Here is a 25,011-nt window from a genome sequence, read left to right as displayed (position 1 = left end):
GTAAATATAAATATATTATTAAATTATTATTGTTTGGAATGTTGCTTCGCTACATAAATATTTAAATCTACGATTTTGATAAAAAAGTTTAAGAAATAATTTACTTGATTTAATAATTATCTTTTCATTGATTTTGCTTTATTTAATTTAATTAAATAAAAAATTAAATTCATTTTTTAAATAAATTAACCTTTTAAAAAGAGGATTGTAATTAAATGATTAATTAGCAAATCTAGTTTTTGTTTTAGGCAAGCTCAATTCAGTCTCCATGCAACGATTGATTTTTTTCAAATATATTCGTATAAAATACTTGATTGAAAGTTAAAATCAATTTATTTTTAATTTATCGTAAAAATTAAAATTTATCCTATAAAATTTTCTATTGTCAATATGTAATAATAATAATATACACTTTTTATAAAAATGCAGTTATCATCAACCCATCATTCAAACTGAATTTAATTTAGAATAATTATTAAATATAATAATTAAATCAAAGTTAATAATGAATTAGTTGTTACTTCAATTACTATAACGGGTTAAATATTTTCACAATAATTACATAAATAGTAACCAACAAAATTTACTTTTTTTTCCTACATGAAATATTAAATAAATTTTTTTTTTTTTTGTATAAAAAAAAAAGTAAAGAATAATAAAAATAATTAATTAATTTAATTACACAGGAGGAGGTGGTGCTTTTCTGTGTATTTTGTTAAAACTAGTTGCACTACATTGTGATTCCGCAATAGATCTTCCATCTGCTTCATCTCTCCGACAAAGTTCTGGTTCGTTTTGTAACCAATTTTGTGTTTGACTTTGTTCGGATCTTGAAAGTTGACGTTGTTCACTTTCAGTAACATTACCAACTTCTTCAAGAAGTTTTGAAAGAGATGGTGCCAGTCCCAATCCAATATTTCTCTCGTGATAAACTTCAGACATTGTCGGTGTCAATTCACGAGTTAAGCTAGTCAATGAAGTAGCTAAATTTCTAATATTTTGTGGAATACTTTCATTAGTTTGTGGTATCTCGGGTTGATGATTAATTTCTTCATTAGTATTATTAGTTGTCGGCATTCGTAATTTTCTTGACGCAATTGATCCTATTTCAGTGCGGACACTCAGTTTATCGAGGACTGCTGGTGGTAAAGGTGGTACCGGTTGTCGTCTTAATATCGTATTATGACCATTTTCCCAGTCTGTTACTGAGCTACTAGAACTGGAGTCAGGTCGTACTGTTTGTTCTTGATACAAATTTCTAATACGAGTTTGATGATTCAATGTCAGAGCAACTGGCGGACTTGGAGTAAACGCAACATCAGATTCACCTACAAGCAAAATAATGTTACCAATTTTTGTTTATTAAAATAATATTTTGAAAATGATATTATCAAGTTTTAATACAGAAAATATATTTACCTCCTTCATTTGGATACGTCTGCCGTGGAATAGAAGCATTGGGTGCTTCATTAGTTTTACCATCAGGCTCTCCTCGATGTCTCACGTAGCTTGCAAATGCTCCACCAAGCCTCGGCCGCTCGAGAAGACTATTTTTCTCCGGTTGTGAAACAGAAACAAGACTTTCCATTGAACTGCCTGAGTCTAAGCTCAAGCTTTTGGGAGCTTCTTGAGTATCTGGTTTAATTATAAATAATTAAAATTAAATCATTTAATAATATGTAAACTAATTAATAATTAAAAAAAAAAATTTCTTACCAAATAATGCTAATAACGCTTGTAAAGCAAATTGAACTGCCCGTCGAGATGCTTGTTTACTACTTCTAAGTGTAACTTCAGATTGTCCAACTTCCATTAGATCGAATCCTAAGCTAGCAAATAGCTCATGGGAACCCGATGCTCGCCAAACTTTAACTGGCAACGACACTTCTTGACCTTCAGTCGCGCAACTGGCTTTTCTCATTGCAGAAATAACATCTTCAGCTGCTTCTGGTACCTACAAAAAATATAAAGAGTAAAAAAAAAAAAAAAAATACATATTAAATATATATCTAAATATTTTGCTAAGAAAAATGATGGTACCTGTAATAAACGAACAAGAGCATGCAAAGAAGCCGGCCCCAATCCTAATAACGCTTGTAAACTAGCACTGCATCTAGTCAATCTTTCTTCTGGATCACTTTGAGGGAAAAATACTGACGAAGGAATACCATTACCTGCTGGTTCAAAACGGAATCCAACAGACATTAACAATTCTTTCCAACCAGTTGCCGAACCAACTTTGTTTTCAATACTACGCTGAGTTGTGTACATAGCATTTTTCTGACCGCGGTGAATACGTTGAAGAGATTTTTCTACTAAATGTAATGTCACGCGTAATGCATCTCGACTCAATTCTGGTCCACTGCGTAGTAATTCTGCCAGAGCTTGCCCCATTAATGCAACTTTGTTGGAGAGTCTAGCGTCTCCGCCAAGTAACAGCCATCCGGCCCAATTCAGCGGGTGTGCAAAGTGTCTTGTGTGCTGGACGGTTTGCATGGCTTCTGCTAAAGCTCTTGACGCACGAGCACCTTGTAACATTGCGCTGTAGAAAGCTCGTAGTAAAATACTTCCAGCTGTTGAAGGTACAGGCCACATTGCAATGAGAACACACTGTGCACCGGCATTTAAAAGACTCTTTGCTATTGCTTCAATGCCATCGGTAGTTATTTTGGTTGAACTTTCATCATTGTTCCAGCAGTGTCCTGCAGATAATACAACCAACCGAGCAGTCAATCTCTGTCTCATTATTTCTACTGGAGATACCAAAAATTCAGGACGATGTGTATTTTCTTCGCTTTGATCGGGTGTAAATGCCAGGCTGGCTGAGTTCCACAAGATTGGTATGGTGAGATGAATACATTCTGCGTCGGGAAGAGATCTTAGTACTGCAGATCTTGAAGCTTCAATGCCTAATTAAATGATAAAATAAAAATAATAAGTAATAAATAAAAATTATTAATATTAATTATTAAAAATATTAACCTGTTAGTGGACGTGACTCCAAAATCTCAGCAACGATTCCGGCTTCACTTTCTGCGGAGGCAACAGTCTCAGGCCATCCGTGCTCATCTCGTAATTCTTCAGGAAGTACTGGATTACCAACAACAAGAGCTGCAACTGTGGCACCACCCTCCGGCATCGGCGTACGGGACCTTTTCTTCAAAGCCGCTAGAGATGGTACCACCAACAAAGAAAATCTTTCACAGAGATAATCTTCACCAGAGGCTGCTTGTAAAGCCGGAAGAGGTGCGAGGTAAAGAGATTTCTCAACAACTAAAACTAGCTCTTTTCTTACTGGAGGAAGTAAATCTTCAAATGGCGCTAGAAGAATATCGTAAAGTGATTGAATTGAAACAGGCGTCTGCCAAGCAGGATCTTTGGATCCACGACCCCATCGTGCGCTTCCAGCTCGAGAACTTGCAGAACCAACACTAAAGAGACTACTTAAACTATAGGAACTAGCATTAAATCTGTTTCCTCTCAGCGGCATTTTAGAACTCTCGTCAATCAAATCTGGCGATTCACCGAGTAGTGCTTCTCGCGTTTGATTTACTTGTTGCTCAAGAGTCAATCCATTTGGCATGGTTGTTGAATGGAACCTCAACAGTCCACGACTCGGCGCTAAGCACCAGACATGTAATTCATTTTCAACCTCACTGTGAAATAATAATTGTTACAATTTGTAGATTGGACTTAAGAATACTTTTATTTAAAAAAAAAAAAAAATGAGACATACCTGTAATATAAAACGATTCCTCTTTGCCGGTCGATAATTTCTGAGTAATGAGTAACATCTTCAAGATTAATACTCTTTGACCTTCGAGATCTTTCAGCCCAATTTAGCGCTTCTTCAGCACGGTTCAAACTTACTAATACTTTTTGCAGCATTCCATAAATTTCAACAAGTAAATCAGACTTTTTAGTCTGATTTGTTAAAATACTAGATGAACCATCGAGTGATTCTAATAAATTAGCAGCTTTCTCCAGTTGTTCAACAGCAATAGAAGCCTCTCCGGTTTGCCAATGAACAAGACCAAGTCGATGATGCAGCCGTGCAACTTCTTCGCGCCTCCCAAGACCTTCAGACAGTGAAAGGCCTGATTGAAGATAACTCAAAGCGCGAGGAAAGTCACCACAGAGATGATGTAGCCTTCCAAGACTAGAAAATGCAATAGCTCGTGCTGCTTGATCACCAGCTGCTGCTGCCAAACTCAACGACTGTTCTTGCAATCTTATTGCCTCTTCATATTGACCAAGAGCTTCTTGTGTCGCGCCAAGGTTAGCACAGGCACGGGCTTGTAGTCCAGCAGCGTCTAGATCTTCAGCCAAAGACAACTCTAATTGATGATGCCTAAATGCGGAATCTGGATCATCCATCAAAAGATGAACGACACCTAAGCCACTTGCAGCTTCTGCTTCCGCTACTTTATCACCTAGACCTCGTGCTAAAGCCAGTTGATGTGACAAGCAACTGACAGCTTGCTCGTGATTTCCCAACGCAGCGTGAACTCGTCCTAAATCACCATAAGCTGAACCTCTTGCTTCTGGGCTCTCAACTTCATGAGCAGCTACAAGTCTTTTCTCGAAACACACCAGTGCCTCTTGAAGATTACCCGAGGCTTCACGCGCCCTGCCAAGCCCCCGATATGCTTTCTCTTGGTCTATTATACTTCGTAATCGTATCGCAGCTGCTAATTGCTGTTCATGACACTTTACAGCTTCTTCAGGGTCACCTAGAGCTTCATAACAATCTCCGAGATTTCCCAATGCTCTTGCTTTGTCAAGCAATGCTGTTCCAGTTGTCAAGGGTTCTAAAGTTGCCAACTGCTGCTCGAAATATCCTATTGCATCTTCATAATATGCCATATTTAGTCTTGCAATTCCTAAATTTCCTAGCGCTTGAGCTTCAATTCCAGAATCCACTAGCTCTCTCGCACGATCTAATTGTTCTTGATAGCACTTAAGAGCATGAGTATACTGACCCAAAGCCATATGAACTGCACCGAGATTTCCATGAGCTCTACATTCACCTCTAAGATCACTAGACTCTTGACGTAAGGTGAGCTCTTGGGTATGGAATCCCAGTGCTTTATCAAAGTTCCTTGTTGCGCGATGAGCGATTCCAAGTGCTCCATAAGCAGCTGCCTCTAAACTTCTATCAGCCGCTTGACGGGCTAAATTCAATTGACGTTGATGAATTTTAATTGCTTCTTCAGTCTCACCGAGTCTTAAAAGACAGTCACCCATATTACCCAAAGCTCGAAATTTTCCTGAGAGATGTTTCATCATATGAGCTATTGCTAAATAATATTTTTGACACTCGAGCGCAGTATCCAAATTTCCAAGTGCAAGATGAGCAAGACCAAGATTACAGTATGCTCGTCCCATACCCGATTTATCTTGTAAATCTTTAGCTAGCGCTAAATCTTGATCATAATATCTAACTGCTTCTCGATGATTACCTAGACAATAATGTGCGTAGCCCAAAAAATGACACGCTTTGGCTTCCCCTTCAACATCATGGAGCTCTTGGGAAAGCATAAGATAATTTTCATAATAAGGTACTGCTTCTTCAAATCTTCCTCTTGATGATAAACAATTGGCTAAATTTAAAAGAGCACACGCTTCACCTGCAGCATCTTTTAGTTCTCTGGCTATTACCAAATGAGCTCTGTAATGTCTCAATGCAGTTTCATGTCCTTGTACAGCTTGATAAGCAACTGCTAAGTTCCCATGAGTACTTGCCTCTGAACTGCGGTCATTAACTTCTTTACTTATTGTCAATTCTTGCTTATGATACTTGATTGCTTGTTCATAGTAACCTAAAGCATTGAATGCATTACCAATATTACCATAAGCCCGTCCCATTCCCGCTTTATCACCAAGTGATCGAGCTATTCCTAAATGCGCTTGATGTAGCTTTAATGCCGCGTCATGATCACCTAAAAGTTGATAAACAATTCCTAAATTAGAACAGGCACGACCTTCGGCAACCTTATCTTTTGTCGTCAAAGCAACATCCAGTTGACGCTGATGCCAAAGCTTTGCTTGTGCCAAATCACCAGCACACCGTGCTGCATGACCTAGTCCAGCATACGCTCTCGTTTCAATGGCTTTATCGCCAAGTTCTTGAGCTATTTTTAGCACATTTTCGTGATAGGTCATAGCTTGTCCAAAATTACGACGATAATGATGAGAAGATCCAAGGTTACTAAAAGCACGAGCTTCTTCAACACGGTCTCCAAGTCTTCTCGCTATTCTCAAATGTTGAGTATGACAATCAACTGCACTCTCAAACTCTCCCATCGCCAAATAAACAGCTCCGACGTTACCTATCTCTCTGGCTTCTTGAAGACGATCTCCCATCTGTTTGACTAATTGAACACATTGTTTGTGGGACGCCAGAGCATTAGGCAAATCCCCGATTGCAGTGTAAACATGCCCAAGACTTGTTAAAGCAGATGCTGCTGCTTGTGCGTCCTTACATTTCATCGCCAGGACTAATTGATATCTATGTGCTGTAAGAGCTTCTTTGTACGTTCCTTTACTGAAATAAGCTGATCCTAAATTACCGTGGGCTCGGCATTCACCTTGGGTGTCGCCAAGCGATCTTGCTACTCCTAAAAATTTTAATCCAATTAAATAACTTAATCTAAGAGCTTAAAAAGTATGTGGGTGATTCTCTGTAAGGTTGTTTTTTGCTTTCCCGGGAATTTTTTTTAGAGAAATTGTTATTTTGTTATTAAAAAAAATTTTAATACAAACCTAAATCTTGCTGCATATAATTTATAGCTTTGTCGAGCGAATTTAGCGCCCAGTAAGCACTAGACAGTGCCGAGAATACGGAACCACGTAATTTTAAACTACATGTCCCGATTGCAAGAGCTGCTTCTAGCACTCCAGCTGCAGCTTTATACTGTCCAGCACCAAGAAGCTCTTGTCCAACAACCGAAATTACTACGAACGGGGATTCATCAAGTTTCATAGCTCTTAGTTGCTGGAATGTAGGCTCCAGTGTTGAACGCAGTGGAGATTTCAGTGAAGCTTCTACCAATCCAGATAATAATTGGGAATTCGATGGATCTCGAGCGAGACCAGTGGCAAAAGCCACAAGAGCTTCGCCATGACGTCCTAAACATTGTAATGCAACTCCTTGACGATAATAAGCCTGGAATAATTTTTTATTTTTATTTTGATTATATTTAAACATTTATATAAAGATTTATATAGATGAATAAATTGTTAAAATTGATAAATTTTACAAGTCCTCTTACCTTTGGCCATTGAGGAACAAGTTCTGTAGCACGTACAGCATCCTGTAATGCTAATGCAAATAAACCCATTTTAAGACGTGCCGCAGATCTATTCGAATATAGCACATGACTAAGTGGATCCAAAGCAAGTGCTTCAGTGTATAATGTTGCTGCCAGTACGTAATCCCCATTTTGACAGGCTGTATTACTTTTGCGTACTGTCTCTAGAAATAGAGCTCTTGATCCAGCAGCCAAGGCCGACGTACCTTCGGGCTCCACCTGTTTTTTTAAATTAATATTTTTTTATTATTATATTTTTAAATATATAAAATAAAAATAATACTGAAGTTAGCAGTCAGTTGTTAATTTAAAAAATTTTTTTAACAAATCAATTACAATAAAAAATTCTTTTAAAAATTTTTATTAATTATCACGTGTAATTTTTTAATTAATTTTTTTTTTTTTAATAATTTAATTGATATAAAATTAAAAAAAAAAAATTCTGTTTTATAAATTCATATTTTTTAATTATTATATTTTTTTTTAAATCCAAAATTAAAATAATACTCAAGTTAGCCGTCAGGTGTTAATTTAAAAAATTTTTTTAACAAATCAATAAAAAATTCTTTTAAAAATTTTCACATGTGTAATTTTTTAATAAAATTTTTTTTTTAAATAATTTAATTGATATAAAATTCTAAAAAAATTTTTAATCTGTCAACTTCAGTGTTAGAAATTAAAATACTTGACTTTCAACGAAAAACATTTATTTGTATTTTACTTCACACTTTTATCACTATTTTTTTTTTTTTTTTTTTTTGTCAATCATGGAGTCGACATAACGGCAAAGAATAATTAAAATAATAATTAATATTTACCTCAGAGATATCCCGATGAGACATTGTTTAAGACGAGCCGGTTGCATCGTCTTGCATAAGCATTATCCAGATCCTAAGTGTACTCACTTGGCCTTCGCGGCAGTATTCGCAAATATATATCACCCTCGAAAATTATAATAATAAATATATTATAATACGGAATAAATAAATATAATATATCACATTAAATATTAAGTATAAACGTGTGTGCAAACTAAAATGTGATGAATGTTTGAAAAATATATGTATTATCAATTTAAATAGATTAAATTGGCTTAGTTAATAAAAAAGGAGGGAGGAAAGCGTCTTAGGGGGGCACCCACTGCATTCCTCAGGTACAGCCATCTTGGAATGTGACCTCTGGTCCCATCGTTGGGCCCAACAGGAGTGGGGGATCGGGGCCTGGTAGCCCCACCACTCACCACAATACACGGTACCACTACAGCTCCAATTTAATCTACAGGTATACGCTAATATTATCAACATTAACATCAACACATTCTTTTTGCACTAAACCATGCCTTTATGGAACGTTAATCTTCATCTATAATAAATATACACCAATTCACAAGTGATCATTTTTATTGCTGTAAAACCTTTCAATTATTTTTATTTTCACCCTTATTGCTCTCGATTTGCTCAACAATATTTATTGCAAATAAAAATTTAAAGTGAAAGTATCTATGTTAATTATAATTAAATAGAACGCTTAGCTTACATTACATTAAATTATTTGATTTATATTATTATAAATATTAAGATTTATTTTTTATAATTTTAACATAATATGCGTTTATATAAAATAAAATTTAAGTTTAATTATAAATTTTTTAAATTAACATCATTGAAATAATATAATTGTATAATTATAATTTTGTATAATGGCAAAAATAAATCTGTATGTACATATACTTGTGAATCTATTTGCAACATTTAAAAATATCTATGATTGAGAAAATATTGATATTTTAATTGAGATTCTCGATTATAATAATAAATATTTGTTTCGTTTTTGACAATTGATCGTTTCAATAAACACAATAAAATATCAATTTTGTCTCAAATTATTGTATATTATTTATATATATTAGTTTGGAATGATTTGTGGAATGTTTTACTTAGTTCATAATTAAAATTTCACATCACCCAACAATTCTCATGATATTATTATATTGCTTGATGAACAATAGATATTATAATTTAATTATAAATAAACTTTCTTTCCCATTTTAATTGATAGTACCGTAAGAAAAACAGTATTCAACAAAGTAATAAATGTAAAATTTTTGTATAGATCTCTTAAAAAAAAACTTTTCTTGATTAAAAAAATTATTGCAAGATGAACTTTGGTTTTTTCTATAGATTATAGGCATAAATATTCATATATTACTAAATATGAATATTTTTTACACATTTACATTATTAAATTATTCTATTATACCATCGCAAATAAAAAAAATCTGTACAACGTGATAATTAATTAAAGTGTGAATTAACCCAATTATAAACAATATTTAAGCTCGCTATTTTTTCATGTTATATATCTTACTTTGTAAATTTTCCTGTATAAAAATCCTTGTCACTACTATCAAAGATTTAGTAAGAAATAAATTCAAAATATCGATGATTTTTGACACAATTATTTGTTTAGGGGGCACTTGGTATGTAAAATATATTATATAAATATGTGATAGATATAGTTTATGGCCATACTTTCTTAAAAAGATCCATAAATGAATCATAAATCATAAATGTTATGGCAACATCAAGACATACTCTTCCTAATCGTGGAACAGTTCCTTTGTAAAATGCACGTGGACCTTCTTTTTTCCAAACTTGTACAGCGCAATCTAAACTTCCTTTGTATTTGTATGCTTCCAAACCCTGAAAGTTAAAATTAAATAAATTTACGAATTTATTTAAAACAAATATTTATTCTGACGACTGAAACGATTGATTATTACCTGCATCCTTGTTTTCACCACATCGATTGGAGTATTTCCAAATACTGATGCAGCACCAGCGCAAGCTCCAAATATACCGACAACCACCTTAGGTACTTGTTTATTATTGTCTCCACCACGATACCAATCTTTCATTGTTTCCATAACAAAAAATCTTATAGCTTGATTAGAACCCTGTTTCATTATTGTCGGCACTACTCCTTGATAGACCCCTTTGAAACCTGATAAAAGCATATTTTTTCAAGTTTATTAAATTTTATTAATAGATTTTACACACTCCAGAGTCTTGCGTCAGAGTTTGGGATTTATTTATAGAAATATAAAATGACTGGTCGATTTTATATAAAAATAAAATATTTTTTCAAAGAAAATATTTTTTATTTTGCTTATTGTCAGTATGCCAAATAATAAATAGTAAGTTAAAATTTTATTTCTTCACGAGGTATATAAAAGTAGCCAAGAACTTTGACCATCCATCCGTTTTTTTACTGATTTGAAATACGATTTAATTATTCAAGGTAAAAGTTTAATTTCTAGCAATTTTATTTTTCAAATTTTTTTTCTCTATTATCTTGTGTAAAGTTCGCTGAACGAATAATATGTACAAAAAATGATAAAGATGAGATAATAATACATTTATTATCCATGATTAGTACTTCCTTATCATTTTTATTATACTACTACACAGTAGATAAAATCTTCTGAGTAAATACATTACATAATAAATAACGAATTATTTTAAATTTGAATGCTAGTATCGTATGTAATTATTTCAAGGATTAAACAATAATATAATATCTTTCAGCAATTATGCTGAATATTAAAATTATAATGATGATTAAATTATGACTTTATGACTTATGAAATTGTAAATATATATAAAATTTACCTTGTTCTTTTACAATAAGCTTAACTCCATGAAAAAAGCTACGGAATTGAGGATTAGCAGATCGTTGATCATTGATAAATTTAACTTTGACAGTCTCCATTGGTGTTACGGCAAGTATTGCTTCACAAATACCTGCACAGAGACCAGCTAAAAGTCGACGTTGTGCGTTTAATGAACCATCACCATCAACTAGCTGATTTTTAACGGTTTCAAATGCACCAAATCGCACAGCTGACTTTGGTATAGAACCATAAAGAAGAACAGGTAGACCACGATATAGGCCAAAAAATCCATTTGTTTTTACTGTCTTTGTGACACAGTCCCATATTCCTGAGTATTGTTTACCAGCACCAGCTTTCCCATCTAATTGCAATTGCGTCTTAACATATTCCGTTGGGTATGTAATACAAATTTCAATACCACCAGTTATTCCTCCTGTAAATAAGCAATCATCAAATAAAAATTTATTAATAAATAACCCTGAATTTGACAGACGTTAAAAATTTTTTTGGAATTTTATAGCAATTAAATTATTAAAAAAAATTTAATTAAAAAGTATGAAAATGAATTTAGCAGATATTTAATATTTAAAAAAATTTTTTTTAACAAATAAATTATAGCAAAAAAAATTGACATTTAGAAATTTAAAAAAATTTTAAATTCAATTTTTTAAAAATAATTTTTTTTTGTTAAATAAAATTAAAAAATTTTCTAGTGACTGCTAACTTTAATGTCATTTAAAAAGTTTCACATGTGAAAATTAATAAAAATTACAACTGAAAATTTTTAGAAGCATTCTTTTATTGTAATTAATTTGTTAAAAAAATTTTTTAAATTAACAGCTGACCGCTAACTTCAGTATTATTAATACCAATGAAGTTGACAGACATAAAAAATTTTTTTAGAATTTTATAGCTATTAAATTATTAAAAAAAATTTCACATGTGAAAATTAATAAAAAATACAAGTAAAAATTTTTAGAAGCATTTTTTTTTATTGTAATTAATTTATTAAAAAAAAATTTTTAAATTAACAGCTGACGGCTAACTTCAGTATTATTACTAATAATCATATGATAATTTATTACAGTATTATCGCAATAATACTTCTGTAATTTACAAATAGTACAAGGCCGTGCAATTAATCATTTATTGACTTTAAAAGTTATTTAAAATTTTTCAATTTAAGTGAATGTAAGTAAAAAATTAACTGTCTGAATATTTGTACATTTTTATCAGTATTATTTATAAAAAAATACCGGCAATAATTCCTTTGACTCCAATATTAGATGATGCTGGTGCAGCAGCAGCACGATCCTGTAACCAGGGCCTTGATGGGAACGGATTACCTGATACTCCTTTAGGACTGTCTTTATAATTATACATTGATTGAGCAAATGATATAAAATCCATGCTTACAAAATTTAACTAATTAAACAAGCAAATACGCGTATCGTGGTAACCTTACCCACCTCCAACCGGCGAATGCTGGAGGCAAACTAAACTTAATTCAATCAGTGTGGCCAGATCGTGCGATTTTTTTACCCCCACTTTGTACCGCTTTCAGGGCCGCATTCATAGTCCGGTCTTAAGTTCGTACTTAAGCCTGTCTTCATGAAGACGGCCTTATCGGCTGTAAGTTATGATGTTTTCAGAGTCATTCTTTAAGATAAACTTGAGGAAGAAAAAAGTTTTAAGCAGGATCTTATTTTCAGTAAGATAAGCTTTAGTAAGACCCAACTTAAGACCAAGTCAACGCGTGTTTGTCACTTTCCGTGAAAATTCTTGTTTCCAACGAATAAAAATCAAAAGGATCTTGCACATCTCGAACATAACGTTTTGGAATACGTATGATTAAATCATCGTCGTCCAAATCAAAATTGATATCATTATTGTCGTCGATGTCAATATTATATAACCCCAAAAAATTCATTATTTGAACCACTTTTTTCACTGTAAATACATTTAAGATTAAGACTTAGAAAAAAACTCTCTTATTGGGATGAAAAGTAAGGTTAAGTTATTTTATAATACCGTCTTATTTCAATATGAATACATCAGAAATATCTAATGCTCAAGCTTGTCTCAAGTTAAAATTATGAATATTTATCCCAGCCACATGTCTTAGCTAAGATCAAATTTTGAAGTATATCTTGAGAAAGCCGTATATGGATCTAAACGCTGCCTTAAGCTTGTGCTTAAGGTGCACTTACACTTAAGCCCGAACTATGAATACAGCTCAATATCTTTTTTAAGCTATTTGTCGCTCCATGTAAATTCTTAGCTCCACGTCATCTATTCTGTTGTTACTGGTATTGGTACTGGCATTCGTAGCAAATAGCAACTTCCTTTTATTATAAAAAGTGTCAACCACTTGATACACACAAACACAAATTCACACGCATGTAGTATTCAAGTTTATTCATTGAAGAAAATGAGCTGTAATTGCTTCACTCATTATTGTGAAAGTTGCAAAGTTTTTACTATTTTCAGAATTTATGTAACTTGTTGAAAGTAAATGTTTTTATTTCTAGACATTTTTTCATTTGGAAAATTACTTACTCGTGATATTCAACAATTAAAAATTTTTAAATGTTATAAAAATATTTATTTAACTAAAGAGAAATTAAATTAATTTATATTTATCAATTTTTAATATCTCAACCTTTAAGTTCATATTTAATTATAAGTTTGTTAGCATATAACAAAAGAAAATAAATTATGAAATTAGTTAAATAAATTTATATAATCAATATTTACCTTTGGATGATTAAATTCATAAAATTTTTTTTTAAAATAATATTTGTTAGCTTTTAATTTAAAAATACTGAAACTAATCTTTTTTTATAATTTATGCTATTTTATCAACTATTTTAATTAGTTTGAGGTAAAATAATTAAAAATTTCAATACATGAATTGATAAATTTTAATAAAAAAATCAGAGCAATATATGAAATATTTGAATTGCTCTGCATACGATAATTGTACAATTATGAAATGAACAAATTTTTTTATCAATTGATTAAATGTTTAGATTACACATTATAAATCCTTAAATTTACGGTACATAAACGGGACAAGTATCTGGAACCGTTTACCATCCTGGAGTAGTATTAGCTAGTCGTCGCATACGCCTGTGAATTAAAAAGAAAAAAAAATTAATATTAAAATTTATACTGTAATTAAAATATTTTACAACTAATAATAATTATAAATAGCAAAAACTTACCGAGTATTTCTGTCCTGATCACGTATTTTCTTTTCCATTTCAGCATCGGTAAGTGTTTCTAAGAATGGTGCCCATTGATCTGCCTCCGAAGGTGGTCTAAACGGAACTTCAACTGTGGGTAATGGAGCTTCAGAAAAAGCATAAGTTCTTTGATGCCAAGATAATTGTCCGCGTACACTAAAAATATATGTATTTATAAATTATTTATGACACTAAAAATGGAGTAATTGAGAGAAAAAAAAAATTGTTATTTTACCTGTAAGCAATAGCAGTGACAAATTCACCACCGAGACCTAACTCAGCGCAAAGCTTCATAGCAAATTTTTCCGGATTATTTTCCTTTTCTGACATGTCCCACTCAACTTGATCAACTAGCGATGTATTACCAACATGAATGTTTAATTTTATGATTACACGTTGATCGCATTGGTCATCTAAAATAGTTTCCTGAGGGAATGCATCAATCTGTTGTCTAATTGCTTGTGCTATTGCTGGCACAAATGTCAAAGGGTTTAAATCTAAATCATCGCATAAAACTTCTGCGAATTGCTCTGGAGTTATTAAACTTTCTAAAATTCAAAATTAATAAATATTTAATCATAAAATCCATCAATATAATTTTTAAATATTAAAAAAAAAAAAAAAAATACCATTTTTATTCCACGTGAACGTATCACGAAGTTTTTGACCTTCAATTTCCATATCTAAACGAATAGGAACAAGCATTTCTTGCTGGAGAGCATTCTCAAGATTAACTGATGGGTCGGTATCATCAAAGCTAAAATATTGATAAAAAAATCTATTTTAATTTATTCAAACATAGTGTAAATACCTGTGTAGTAAAAATCATCTGATATATTAATTTGTGTCAAAATATGAGATTGATTATTATATTCATAATTAATATTATTATTATTATATCAGACGATTTTTACACGGGTAACTATCAATAATAAGTACATACCACAATGGAAAAGTTCTAACTTTTTTATTGTGAACTCTATTGCGATTGATCGGAGTTGCTTGAGGTACAGCGTCCAAGTGAGAACTATTTGGCAAACTAGGAACCCAAGCCATTGATTTTTTAGTTTTTCCTTCACGTGGAGCTGGAGGCTCAGTGGAGTGAACCGAAACAGCTTTATATTTCTCATCGTTACCCTCAATAATGTCTTCAACTTCACTCGCTCTCAACAAAGAAACACTTGATGCCAGTACATGCTGACTCAATCCCAACTCAACTAATTTTTTTCGCTCATCATTAGTTATGGATCTCCGGTACATTCCAGGATAACGTTTATATAATGACCCGCGAAAAAGTCGCAAGTAATTACCGACTTCCGATCCAATACAATAATACTCTCCATTTTCTTCAACTTGAAAACTTATTGGTTTGTCACCGTACGTACGTAAAGCCATGATCGACTGTTTTTATTTAAATTGTTACTCCAAAATAAATCTGAATAAAAAAAAAATTATATAAATATGTCAATTACAAAAAAAAAAATATGATGAATAAATTTATATTATTGGTAAAATACTATTTATTATTACTTGAAAATAATAAGATAAAAAATTACAAAATACAGATTACAATTATCAAAATAGGTTTATTGATTAATGGATTATCAAATTAGCCAGTATTTTACCAGTACAATTATAATTATAGAAATTTAAGGATAATTACCGAAATTTTATTTGTATTGATATTAATAAAAATAATTATTTTCAGCAACAACTCCAAAATAATTGAAACATTTATTTATGTACCTACAACAACAACCGGAATTCTAACCAAACTTCTGACTGCTTGTGCCTGTCAAGGCGTCGATGGAGAATACTTGAATACTTGTTTTTTTTTAACAATAAAGTTGGCACCACTGCTGATAAGAATTCGCGGCAAACCACGGATTGGGTATAAAATATAGAAAATCATTATCAATTATACAGGAATCTGTATGTCTCTAATTATATCTTTCTCACAAATGATTTCGATCAACCGTCTGATGCAACTGTTTGAAAAAAAATATGACAATATAAATATAAAAATATAAAATAAATTATGACATTAAATTTAGCTGTCACCACAATTTTTAAAATTTTTTTTAATAAATAAATTATGACAAAAAAAAATTATTAAAAAAATGGACTTGTAGAAGTTTAATAAAATTAAAAATGCAATTTTTTAAAAATATTAAAAACATTTTTAGAATGTTTACAATAATATTTTTATTTCCAATGTTGAAAATAAAAAATTTCTAATAAAATTGAAAGACATAATTTTATTGTCATTAAAAAATGATACTAAAATACAATTTTAATACCTAATTGTGTAAATATTTTTCTACTAATTTAATTGATCTCAGAAATTCAAGATTAAATAAACTTAAAATCTAATAGATACTTGTGATAATCACTTTATTAAATCATGTATGAGAATAGTGTTTGTAATTTTAATCATCAATCAATACTTGACTTAATAAAAATGACAGATCGCTGGAGAATAACTTTTTCTTAAAGACGGTAAATAATGATTTGTATCAATTATAAAGTGAAATGCTTAAGTAATTAACGAGTCTATTAAAAACAAAAAAATCCAAGGAAATACGTAAGTGCAATTGGCTTTTGTATTAAACCAATCACTCCAACGCATGCGCATTTAAAATCTAATTTTAATTCACCCTTTTCACTCCCACTGACATCAAATTCTTTATACCTATATTGTATACAGATATAAACGTACCTTTTAAATATATATATATATATATATATATATATATATATATATATATATATATATATATATATATATATATATATATATATATATATATATATATATATATATATATATATATATATATATATATATATATATATATATATATATATATATATATATATATATATATATATATATATATATATATATATATATATATATATATATATATATCAATGCAGAAAGTAAGCAAGCAATAGTTACTGAGATCATACAACGAGTAAGTTAAAGCTGTTGGTTGTAACAGCAACCAACATCAATTGCCAAGTGCGAGTGGCCATTTTTTAATGGCATTTATCCGCCAAGTGAAAGGTTTATAAATACATATTTGTATGTATTGTAATTTACAACAAATTACAACTACAACAAAAAAATATTATCCAAAAGTGATGAATTCAACTCTTACGAGTTGTAGTTTTGGACGGCTCAGCAGGTAAGACTGCTTCTATTATTTTTTTTTCATATATTTTGTTATATATATACATATATTTATAATGTAAGTATCTCCCATACGATAGGTGAAGTTTTATGACCCGGGACAAGGAGAGTTGAGTTCTTTAAGGGCCAGGGGCCATCGAGTCACGTGATCTATGTTTACTAAAATGGTGACCCATTGCAATTGACAAACAATTGTGTGCTTGTCATCACAAATATTCACCTTATGTGTTAGTTTCCTTTGTTACTTCTATTAGATGACTTGAGCATTATTAGTTTCAAGAGTTTTTCATTATTAGTTTAATACTATGCTGGAGTTATTTGTCTAACGCGCTACGCATCGGTGCTCGAAAAATTTCTCTTTCTGTATTTTAAAGTTACAAAAAAAGATTATTAGAAACTCTAATAATACAGTTGAGTGTTTTTTTTTTTTTTTTTTTTTTTTTATTCACTGATATGTTAATATCATATGATGATTATTAAAACTGTTAATCTATTATTTAAACAGAAATATATTTGTTTTCTTATTATATTATTTGTTTTAACAGGTCCAGCGTATTTGTTTTTATTTGTAATTAAGAATAATTGAAGTATTCTATTCAACTGAATAAATGTGTAAATATTGATGAAGAAAAGTAATCATACATGGGTGACTTGATTTATTGATAACAAGTGGTAATTTGAATATCTACAATTCAAGTTATAATTGATAAATATGTTTAATGTAAAAGAGTTCAGGTACTTATTATTATTTATTCAATTTTTTTTTTTTTTTTTTTTTTTATATTTGATGAGTTAATAATTAGTTATATTTTTTATCCCCAAAGAATGGTTTACAGATGATCTTGGATGCAAGTAGGTGCCAATGGACAGAAATTTAAGAAAGGACATATAAATGTCATAGTACCCTTGCATTGTACCAACAAACGCCTGCGGCCAGCTGATTCTTAAAGATGGCCACTAATCAAGTTGATTACCAGTGGTTAGAAGAAATATTAATAACATGAGATAAGCATTCGGTCCGGACCGAAAATGTCTTTTCTTAATAATTATGATAACACAAATATAGAACATGTCAGCCTTGAAAATTAATAAATTTTTATTTCAGGGCTTATTCCATTATGGATTCGTCTAGAGTATCCACTTTCCTGATTTCGATTTTGCTAATCGTTTATGGAAGTTTTCGATCTCTTAATATGGAACAAGAAGCGAGAGAAAGAGAGAAAGAAAAAGAACGAAAAAATTTGCTCAGTGGAATAGTTAGTAGTGCTGGTGGTGCCGATAATTCTGCTAGTTCTGGTGTACAAACTCTGGATACCATGCACGCTCTTTGTTTACCTCTTGGTGCTTCCATATCTCTACTTATCATGTTTTTCTTTTTTGATAGTATGCAAATGCTGTTTGCTATTTGCACAGCAAGTAAGTTCAATTGTTATTATAATTAATTATCTACTTCTAATCAACCTTTTCTATTTAATAGTTATTGCGACGGTCGCACTAGCATTTCTTCTTCTACCTATGTGCCAGTATATCATACGACCGTGTTCCGATGGAAACAAAATATCATTTGGAGTTTGCGGAAGGTTTACCAGTGCTGAGCTGTTATCATTCTCACTTAGTGTCAGTATAGTATGTATTTGGGTATTGACAGGACACTGGTTACTGATGGACGCAATGGGTATGGGTTTATGTGTCGCCTTCATAGCATTTGTAAGACTACCTAGTCTGAAGGTATCTACACTGTTACTCACTGGATTACTCATTTATGACGTTTTCTGGGTTTTCTTTTCATCTTATATATTCAGTACAAACGTCATGGTTAAGGTAAAATACATTATTATTATTTAATTATTACTTATCAAATCTATTTTATTTTTTTACTAATAATTTTAATATAATTTTATTTTTAGGTGGCCACTAGGCCAGCCGATAATCCCGTCGGACTCGTAGCAAGACGATTGCATCTTGGTGGAGTTGCACGTGAAGCTCCTAAGCTTTCTTTACCTGGCAAACTGGTTTTCCCATCAATGCATCAAGCCGGCCACTTCTCGATGCTCGGTCTCGGTGACGTTGTTATGCCTGGGCTTTTACTATGCTTTGTCTTACGTTACGACGCTTATAAAAAAAGCCAATTAATTCCCGGTGGTTGTGAAGCTGGAGTACCACCTCCAAGACATCTTGGTCGTATCAGTTACTTCCATTGTTCACTCATCGGTTATTTTCTTGGTCTACTCACTGCCACAGTAAGCTCCGAGGTCTTTAAAGCTGCGCAGCCGGCATTACTTTATCTCGTACCGTTTACGCTTTTGCCGTTACTTACGATGGCATATCTTAAGGTATAATAATTTTTAAAAATTATTGGTTGTTAAATATTTATAGTTTCATAGTTAATGGTTCTTAATTTTTTTTTTTAAAGGGGGATTTAAGAAGAATGTGGAGTGAACCATTTATAACTCATCCGCAAACAAAACATATGGATGTTTGACAACTGTCGTGGAATCGCACATTTCAAGTATTTCGCCATAAGAACAAAAAATTGAATACGTATGTAGTATCATATTTCAATTTAATACTCCTAGTTTTCATCAGTATCATACATACGTAAGTAAAATTCGCTTACATTTATTTAAGAAACATTTTTTAAAATACTTATTATTGTTTTTATACTAACATATATTTCATCATTTTAATTCAAGTTATGGAAAAAAAAAAAAAAAATATGCAATGAAATTACTTCACTTATTCATGTTATCGTTTGAATATTGTAAAAATGCACTATGGAGATTCAACGATATGTAGAATTTAGGTGTAAAACCATAAGTTATTACTGATCTTTAATTTAATAATTAATAATATTATAAACATAGAGTATGGCTGATTGAGAACAAAAAAAAATGCGATTTAATTTTTTTTTATTTTCAAATAAGTGAATAATTAAGCGTACTCAATATTATTTACTCCGGAAAAATGTGATGTAAAAAAGAAAAAGATAATACTGAAAGTATCTATAAATCCAGAGAAATTATATTAGAGTCACTCAGTTTATATGTGTTCTACGTAAAATAATCGTAAATTAAACGGACAAATTTGTAATTAGTCAAATTATTTTTGCCCTAAATAATTTTTTTTTTCTTTTATATTTTATTTATTTTGTATAAGAATGATATATTTGAACGTAAATAATGAGGCAATAGTTCAAATCATTAAAATTGTAAATAATTGACATTTAATCGATTATATCGACATGTCAATTCAATTGTAAAGAAACGCGTATTGGTTGTGACTTTATTTAATGAACACGAAAATGCTTTTTATTTTTTTTTTTTTAATCTTATAAAAGCAACAATGTTATGTATATATAAATATTAATTATAAATAATTTTTTTTAGTGTTTAATTACACTTAAAGTTTTGGTAATTCTTTTAATAAAGAATTTGGTGATTATTCTGAGATAAAAAAAAAAATAAATAAATGTGCCGAAACATTTTTCGTTTGTATCTTAAAGAATTATTAAAAAAAAAAAATTTAATAAAATTTAAGAAATAGAAAATTCTTTAAATTATGTTGTCTATGTTGTTTGACTTGAATTTGTTGATTATTTAATTTATATTTAAAAATTTTGCAGCCACATGAACAAATTTTATTTTTAATCGTAGGAAAATTAAATAACTTTCTGTCTAAGTTTTTTTTAATCTAATTAAAAAATACTGCTGATGAATATTGATAAGTAGTTTATCAATAAAAACAATCTTGATTAATTTAATGTTTTATTTTTAAGTACAATGCAGACGGAATTTTTATTTAAAGTTTCTTCCATTTGACAATAATACTTTATTGATTTTAGCCAATAATTATATAATGATAAATTTAATTAATTTTTAACATAAAGCATTTTTTTCATTTTCTCATTCCAAGCCACTTCAACCATTAAGTTAAACATTTGATTTTATTTTTAATTGAGAATTTATTCTATTTATATCATAGCATTCAATTAATATTTCATGCATTGTAATTCCGTCGCATTAATAATAAATAACAAGAAATTTATAAATATACGAATGTTTTATAAATTAAATATAGTTTTTTATTTTATTCTATTTATTATTATTTGAAGAAATATGTTTAAAAAATTATAACTACCAAGTAGCTGAAATTAAATTTTTTTTTACTATAACTAATAATTTTTTATTTATAATTAAATAAAATTTGTTGTACGTGAATCACAAAATTACATCGTTAAAAATAAATTTTTGTAATTAAAAAAAATTTCGTTGCTACAGAATATCGTTTTTATACAACTAAAACTATGTTATAATTATTCTTTGTACACAATATTGATTAATTTAGGATCTATAAATTTTCTCGGTTTACCACAAAATTCACCATTTAACAATCTCATAAACACTGTAATAGTATTATATTGAATAAGATCAGTATAAAATAAAAATCTATTATAATTTGAGTATATTTAAAATATCCACTACTTATAATATATAAAAAATGTTAAACTAATTAAAAAATATAAAAATTTGATTTTATTGCTTTATATTTAATCGTAAACCGAGTAAAAATTAAAGAGTCATGAACAAAGACATAAAATAGAAAAAAAAAAAAAAACCATTGAACGAATACATCGTAAACAATAATATAATTAATTATTATTAAATTATAATTATTAATTAATAACTACTGTAAGGGCACTTGCTTGTGCTGTTGCAACTCAAAAATTGCATGTTTACAGCCATGTACATTTTTTTTATATATAAAAAAAAGAACAAATAAATCACGTTCACGTTTCAACGCGAATCATGTATTGTTAACATCTAATATCCTTGTCTTATATTTTCTTACTGTCATAATTATATTAATTATGAAATTAGTCATAATTAAATAAGCAATAATGGAACAAATTGAGCTGTAATAATTAATCGTTTAATAAATAGAGGGGAAAAGGGCGCCTTCAAACAATATTTTTTTATAAATTATTTAATTAAATTACATTATTTTATTGAATGATGGTCGAACCGAGTTTTTCAAAATTTTGTTTGGAAATATAAACAATTTAAAGTGACTCAATGTACTTATTTGTTTGAAGTTGTCTTTTATCCTCTGTAGATCTTTAATTAATTATTAAATTAATCAAACAGAACTTTGATTAACAGCGACATTATCTAAATGTTTTTTAATACTCTCTAGTTCTTCCATATCAGTCACAGACGCTTCGCATTTGAAAACAACTAATGAGTGATAAAAATGTACGGCAAACGCAACAAATACAATTAATACAGGAATTACAATAATTGTGCTAGCCATCGCGGCCATAAATGAATAATCCCAAAATTTAACCCAGCACAATATTGCAATTTCAACGAGAAATAGAAATAGTCCAAGGACCGTTGAAAATGCCCAGGCTAATTCAATAAAACCTCTCATTCGTTCATGAGGCGACTCTGTTATTAAACGTGATATTTGAAGTTTACTAATAGCTTCAATGTTTGGTAATAAATAAGTGCTTATCATTAATGCAAAAATATGTACGGATACTAATACTGTTGTGCAGACAGCGAACATTACAAAAAGCCATTCAGGTACTTCTGTTGGTTCGTTTATTTGAAGTTCTACCATTGCTACCTGGAACAAAAAATCATTAATAAAATTTTTAATCAAACATATTTATAATTATTGTAATTTTTTCCATGAAATGCGAAGTTGAATATTTTAATTATTCATTATAATATAAAAGAAGTTTGAAGAAGACTTAAGAGTTATGTATATAGAATAAGCGAAAGTAAAATTTAGTATAGACCGGATAGCTCAAATGGTAGAGTAGCCGACATGTTCATCGGAAGATTCTGGGTTCGAATCCCAGTCCGAACTATTCGAATTTTTTCTCGCATATTCTATACACTCACATTAAGAAGTTCCTCTCCCTAATCCTTTTCTCAAACCTTTCCCACAAAAATATCCTGTTACGTGAATGTTATTCACGTTATTCAAGAGTTATTCACCGGCATTGAAGATGCTCATTTATTCGATTTTCTTATCTTATTGGATAAATTATTGATGCAATACTAAGTGACAAAGAATATACATAATAATTAATTCTGATGTAATAATTTACATACTATTATTAAAATTGCAATAAGTGTTTAAATTTTATATCTAAATTTTTCCATAATCGTATACTATAATTTAAAAAATTTATTATATCTTATAAATCCTTGAAGAAGCTCCAATGAAAAAAAAAAAATAACTTTGATGAGTAAGATTATTATCGCAATTCTTATATTACAAGAAATTCTGATTAAACTACAGTACTGTGAAGAAAAAACAAACATCAATTTTTTCGTGTAATTAATAAGATGACACGTGAAAAAAAAAATTTTTATTTATTGTTTGTCTTTGTCTTATGTAATTTTCGATCTAATCGTCAATTAGGAATATACTCATAACGCCATATAGTCATATCAGAATTATTCGCGAGTTGGACAATTAATTAGATAATTCAGGAAACACCTTTCATAATCAAACTAATAACATAAAATACCTTTGTCAAGCCAGAATTATTATTTTTTTTTTTTTTTTTTTTTTTTTTTTAAATAATTAATGACATTAATTATTTTTTTATACTGTGAATTACATGGAAATAATTTCAATCTCAACACATTTTTTAAATTTATATTGTTATCCAGTAAATTACTGCAATTTATTCATTATTTTTTAATAGTAGCTCATAAAAAATAATAATTTGCAATGAATTTTAATTGCAGCAATATGTTGGTAAATTATTTTAAATAAAAATAATAATAATGATAAACAAACCATAGCAAATCCACTGAGTAATTCAGAAGTAGTAGCAGTTGCTTTAAGTTTAGCACGACTCATATGAAGTCTTCGCCACGACAGCCCTTGAGGACCTTCCGATTCAGTTTGTTGTAAATTTGGTGAATGACTAGACATTCCATTATTATAATTACAATTACAGCAATTAGCACAATAAGAATGATTAGCAGACAAATTATTGGTTGAGTATGACGAAGTAGTAGTGAAAGGTGAATTAGATATTTTAGCAATATCTATTGTAACAAATTTACCGGTATTATTATTATTACCAACTTTGGTAGACTTCAACGGCGACAAAGTAACTTCACTTTGGGAAGAATACAGTAAACTTTTGGAACTATTGCCAATAGAGCAATTAGAATTGCTGTATAAGTGTGATTTAGATAAAAATCCAGCAGAAAGTGGCCTATTTCTCGACACTTGATTATAACTTGGCGTTTGTCTCCAATTCATCTGCCAAAAATCGATTTGCGTTGACTTACTGCATTTACCACTGACTGTTTCTTCATTAATACATCCTCGTTTATCACTTCTACTAATTACTATTCCAGTCTCGGAATTATTCGGACTCATCTGAGCGGTACTCGTTAGATCTTTATTACTCAAATTACTCGAATGGTCACTCGACATTGTAATTATTGTTTTAATTTTTATTGTTAATATCTCATCGCATAATCGTAAATCTTGTTAGCTTTAATTGATAATTATTATTTTTTTTTTTTTTTTAATAAATCCTTCAGT

General features: G+C 30.1%; 5 protein-coding genes across 10 annotated transcripts; 1 reads left to right on the top strand and 4 right to left on the bottom strand.

The window, feature by feature from the left end:
- Positions 1-84: 84 nt before the first annotated feature.
- On the bottom strand, positions 85-8,550 carry LOC141535497 (uncharacterized). The gene is made up of 9 exons (XM_074255453.1): positions 8,132-8,550; positions 7,275-7,532; positions 6,766-7,168; positions 3,737-6,620; positions 2,983-3,656; positions 2,041-2,909; positions 1,717-1,954; positions 1,420-1,635; positions 85-1,328 (listed from the first exon to the last, which is right to left on the bottom strand). The coding sequence occupies exons 1-9, from the start codon at positions 8,153-8,155 to the stop codon at positions 679-681; spliced, it is 6,216 nt and encodes a 2,071-aa protein (XP_074111554.1). The 5' UTR covers positions 8,156-8,550; the 3' UTR covers positions 85-678.
- Positions 8,551-8,695: 145 nt separating this feature from the next.
- On the bottom strand, positions 8,696-13,198 carry Sea (mitochondrial citrate transporter scheggia). Its single transcript, XM_074255456.1, has 4 exons — positions 12,243-13,198; positions 10,985-11,419; positions 10,096-10,316; positions 8,696-10,015 (listed from the first exon to the last, which is right to left on the bottom strand). Exons 1-4 carry the CDS (start codon positions 12,394-12,396, stop codon positions 9,833-9,835), a joined length of 993 nt encoding a protein of 330 aa, XP_074111557.1. The 5' UTR covers positions 12,397-13,198; the 3' UTR covers positions 8,696-9,832.
- Positions 13,199-13,892: 694 nt separating this feature from the next.
- Snr1 (SWI/SNF related, matrix associated, actin dependent regulator of chromatin, subfamily b, member 1) lies at positions 13,893-16,055 on the bottom strand. Its single transcript, XM_074253698.1, has 6 exons — positions 15,898-16,055; positions 15,178-15,669; positions 14,864-14,991; positions 14,470-14,782; positions 14,214-14,390; positions 13,893-14,118 (listed from the first exon to the last, which is right to left on the bottom strand). The coding sequence occupies exons 2-6, from the start codon at positions 15,627-15,629 to the stop codon at positions 14,079-14,081; spliced, it is 1,110 nt and encodes a 369-aa protein (XP_074109799.1). The 5' UTR covers positions 15,630-15,669; positions 15,898-16,055; the 3' UTR covers positions 13,893-14,078.
- Positions 16,056-17,191: 1,136 nt separating this feature from the next.
- Sppl (signal peptide peptidase-like protein) lies at positions 17,192-22,762 on the top strand. 6 transcript variants are annotated; one of them, XR_012480437.1, is made up of 9 exons: positions 17,192-17,425; positions 17,511-17,840; positions 17,976-18,165; positions 18,255-18,409; positions 18,536-18,846; positions 18,908-19,251; positions 19,338-19,763; positions 19,844-20,028; positions 22,624-22,762. XR_012480437.1 is itself a non-coding variant. In XM_074253992.1 (8 exons), exons 4-8 carry the CDS (start codon positions 18,381-18,383, stop codon positions 19,910-19,912), a joined length of 1,179 nt encoding a protein of 392 aa, XP_074110093.1. In that variant the 5' UTR covers positions 17,192-17,425; positions 17,511-17,657; positions 17,976-18,165; positions 18,255-18,380; the 3' UTR covers positions 19,913-20,038. The 6 variants fall into 6 exon arrangements, 4 of the variants coding, with proteins under 4 accessions (XP_074110093.1, XP_074110094.1, XP_074110090.1 ...); XR_012480438.1 differs by lacking the exon at positions 22,624-22,762 and adding an exon at positions 20,124-22,052; XM_074253992.1 differs by lacking the exon at positions 22,624-22,762 and having other exon boundaries at positions 17,511-17,657; positions 19,844-20,038.
- LOC141534564 (calcium release-activated calcium channel protein 1) lies at positions 22,061-24,913 on the bottom strand. Its single transcript, XM_074253994.1, has 2 exons — positions 24,250-24,913; positions 22,061-23,058 (listed from the first exon to the last, which is right to left on the bottom strand). The coding sequence occupies exons 1-2, from the start codon at positions 24,898-24,900 to the stop codon at positions 22,567-22,569; spliced, it is 1,143 nt and encodes a 380-aa protein (XP_074110095.1). The 5' UTR covers positions 24,901-24,913; the 3' UTR covers positions 22,061-22,566.
- Positions 24,914-25,011: the final 98 nt, after the last annotated feature.

The sequence above is a fragment of the Cotesia typhae genome, unplaced genomic scaffold, assembly GCF_013202065.1.
Source record: "Cotesia typhae breed Kobodo isofemale line unplaced genomic scaffold, CoteBio_Ctyphae scaffold_13, whole genome shotgun sequence".
Lineage (NCBI taxonomy): Eukaryota > Metazoa > Arthropoda > Insecta > Hymenoptera > Braconidae > Cotesia > Cotesia typhae.
The sequence above is the reverse complement of the archived record's forward strand: the minus strand, read 5'-3'. Positions and strand labels throughout refer to the sequence as shown.

Excerpts from the sequence above, each read along its gene's own strand:
- LOC141535497 (XM_074255453.1), bottom strand. The coding sequence starts at position 8,155 with ATGTCTCATCGGGATATCTCTGAG. Across the intron at positions 3,657-3,736 it reads GGAATCGTTTTATATTACAG|TGAGGTTGAAAATGAATTAC; the intron begins GTATGTCTCATT and ends ATTATTTCACAG. Across the intron at positions 2,910-2,982 it reads GGAGTCACGTCCACTAACAG|GCATTGAAGCTTCAAGATCT; the intron begins GTTAATATTTTT and ends TCATTTAATTAG.
- Sea (XM_074255456.1), bottom strand. The coding sequence starts at position 12,396 with ATGGATTTTATATCATTTGCTCAATCAATGTATAATTATAAAGACAGT. Across the intron at positions 10,317-10,984 it reads GCTTATTGTAAAAGAACAAG|GTTTCAAAGGGGTCTATCAA; the intron begins GTAAATTTTATA and ends TGCTTTTATCAG. Across the intron at positions 10,016-10,095 it reads TGGTGAAAACAAGGATGCAG|GGTTTGGAAGCATACAAATA; the intron begins GTAATAATCAAT and ends TTTAACTTTCAG.
- Snr1 (XM_074253698.1), bottom strand. The coding sequence starts at position 15,629 with ATGGCTTTACGTACGTACGGTGACAAACCAATAAGTTTTCAAGTTGAA. Across the intron at positions 14,783-14,863 it reads GTTCACGTGGAATAAAAATG|AAAGTTTAATAACTCCAGAG; the intron begins GTATTTTTTTTT and ends TTTGAATTTTAG. Across the intron at positions 14,119-14,213 it reads GATCAGGACAGAAATACTCG|GCGTATGCGACGACTAGCTA; the intron begins GTAAGTTTTTGC and ends TTTAATTCACAG.
- Sppl (XM_074253990.1), top strand. The coding sequence starts at position 18,381 with ATGGCCACTAATCAAGTTGATTACCAGTG. Across the intron at positions 18,410-18,535 it reads AATCAAGTTGATTACCAGTG|GGCTTATTCCATTATGGATT; the intron begins GTTAGAAGAAAT and ends TTTTTATTTCAG. Across the intron at positions 19,764-19,843 it reads TTACGATGGCATATCTTAAG|GGGGATTTAAGAAGAATGTG; the intron begins GTATAATAATTT and ends TTTTTTTTAAAG.
- LOC141534564 (XM_074253994.1), bottom strand. The coding sequence starts at position 24,900 with ATGTCGAGTGACCATTCGAGTAATTTGAGTAATAAAGATCTAACGAGT. Across the intron at positions 23,059-24,249 it reads TACTCAGTGGATTTGCTATG|GTAGCAATGGTAGAACTTCA; the intron begins GTTTGTTTATCA and ends TTTTTGTTCCAG.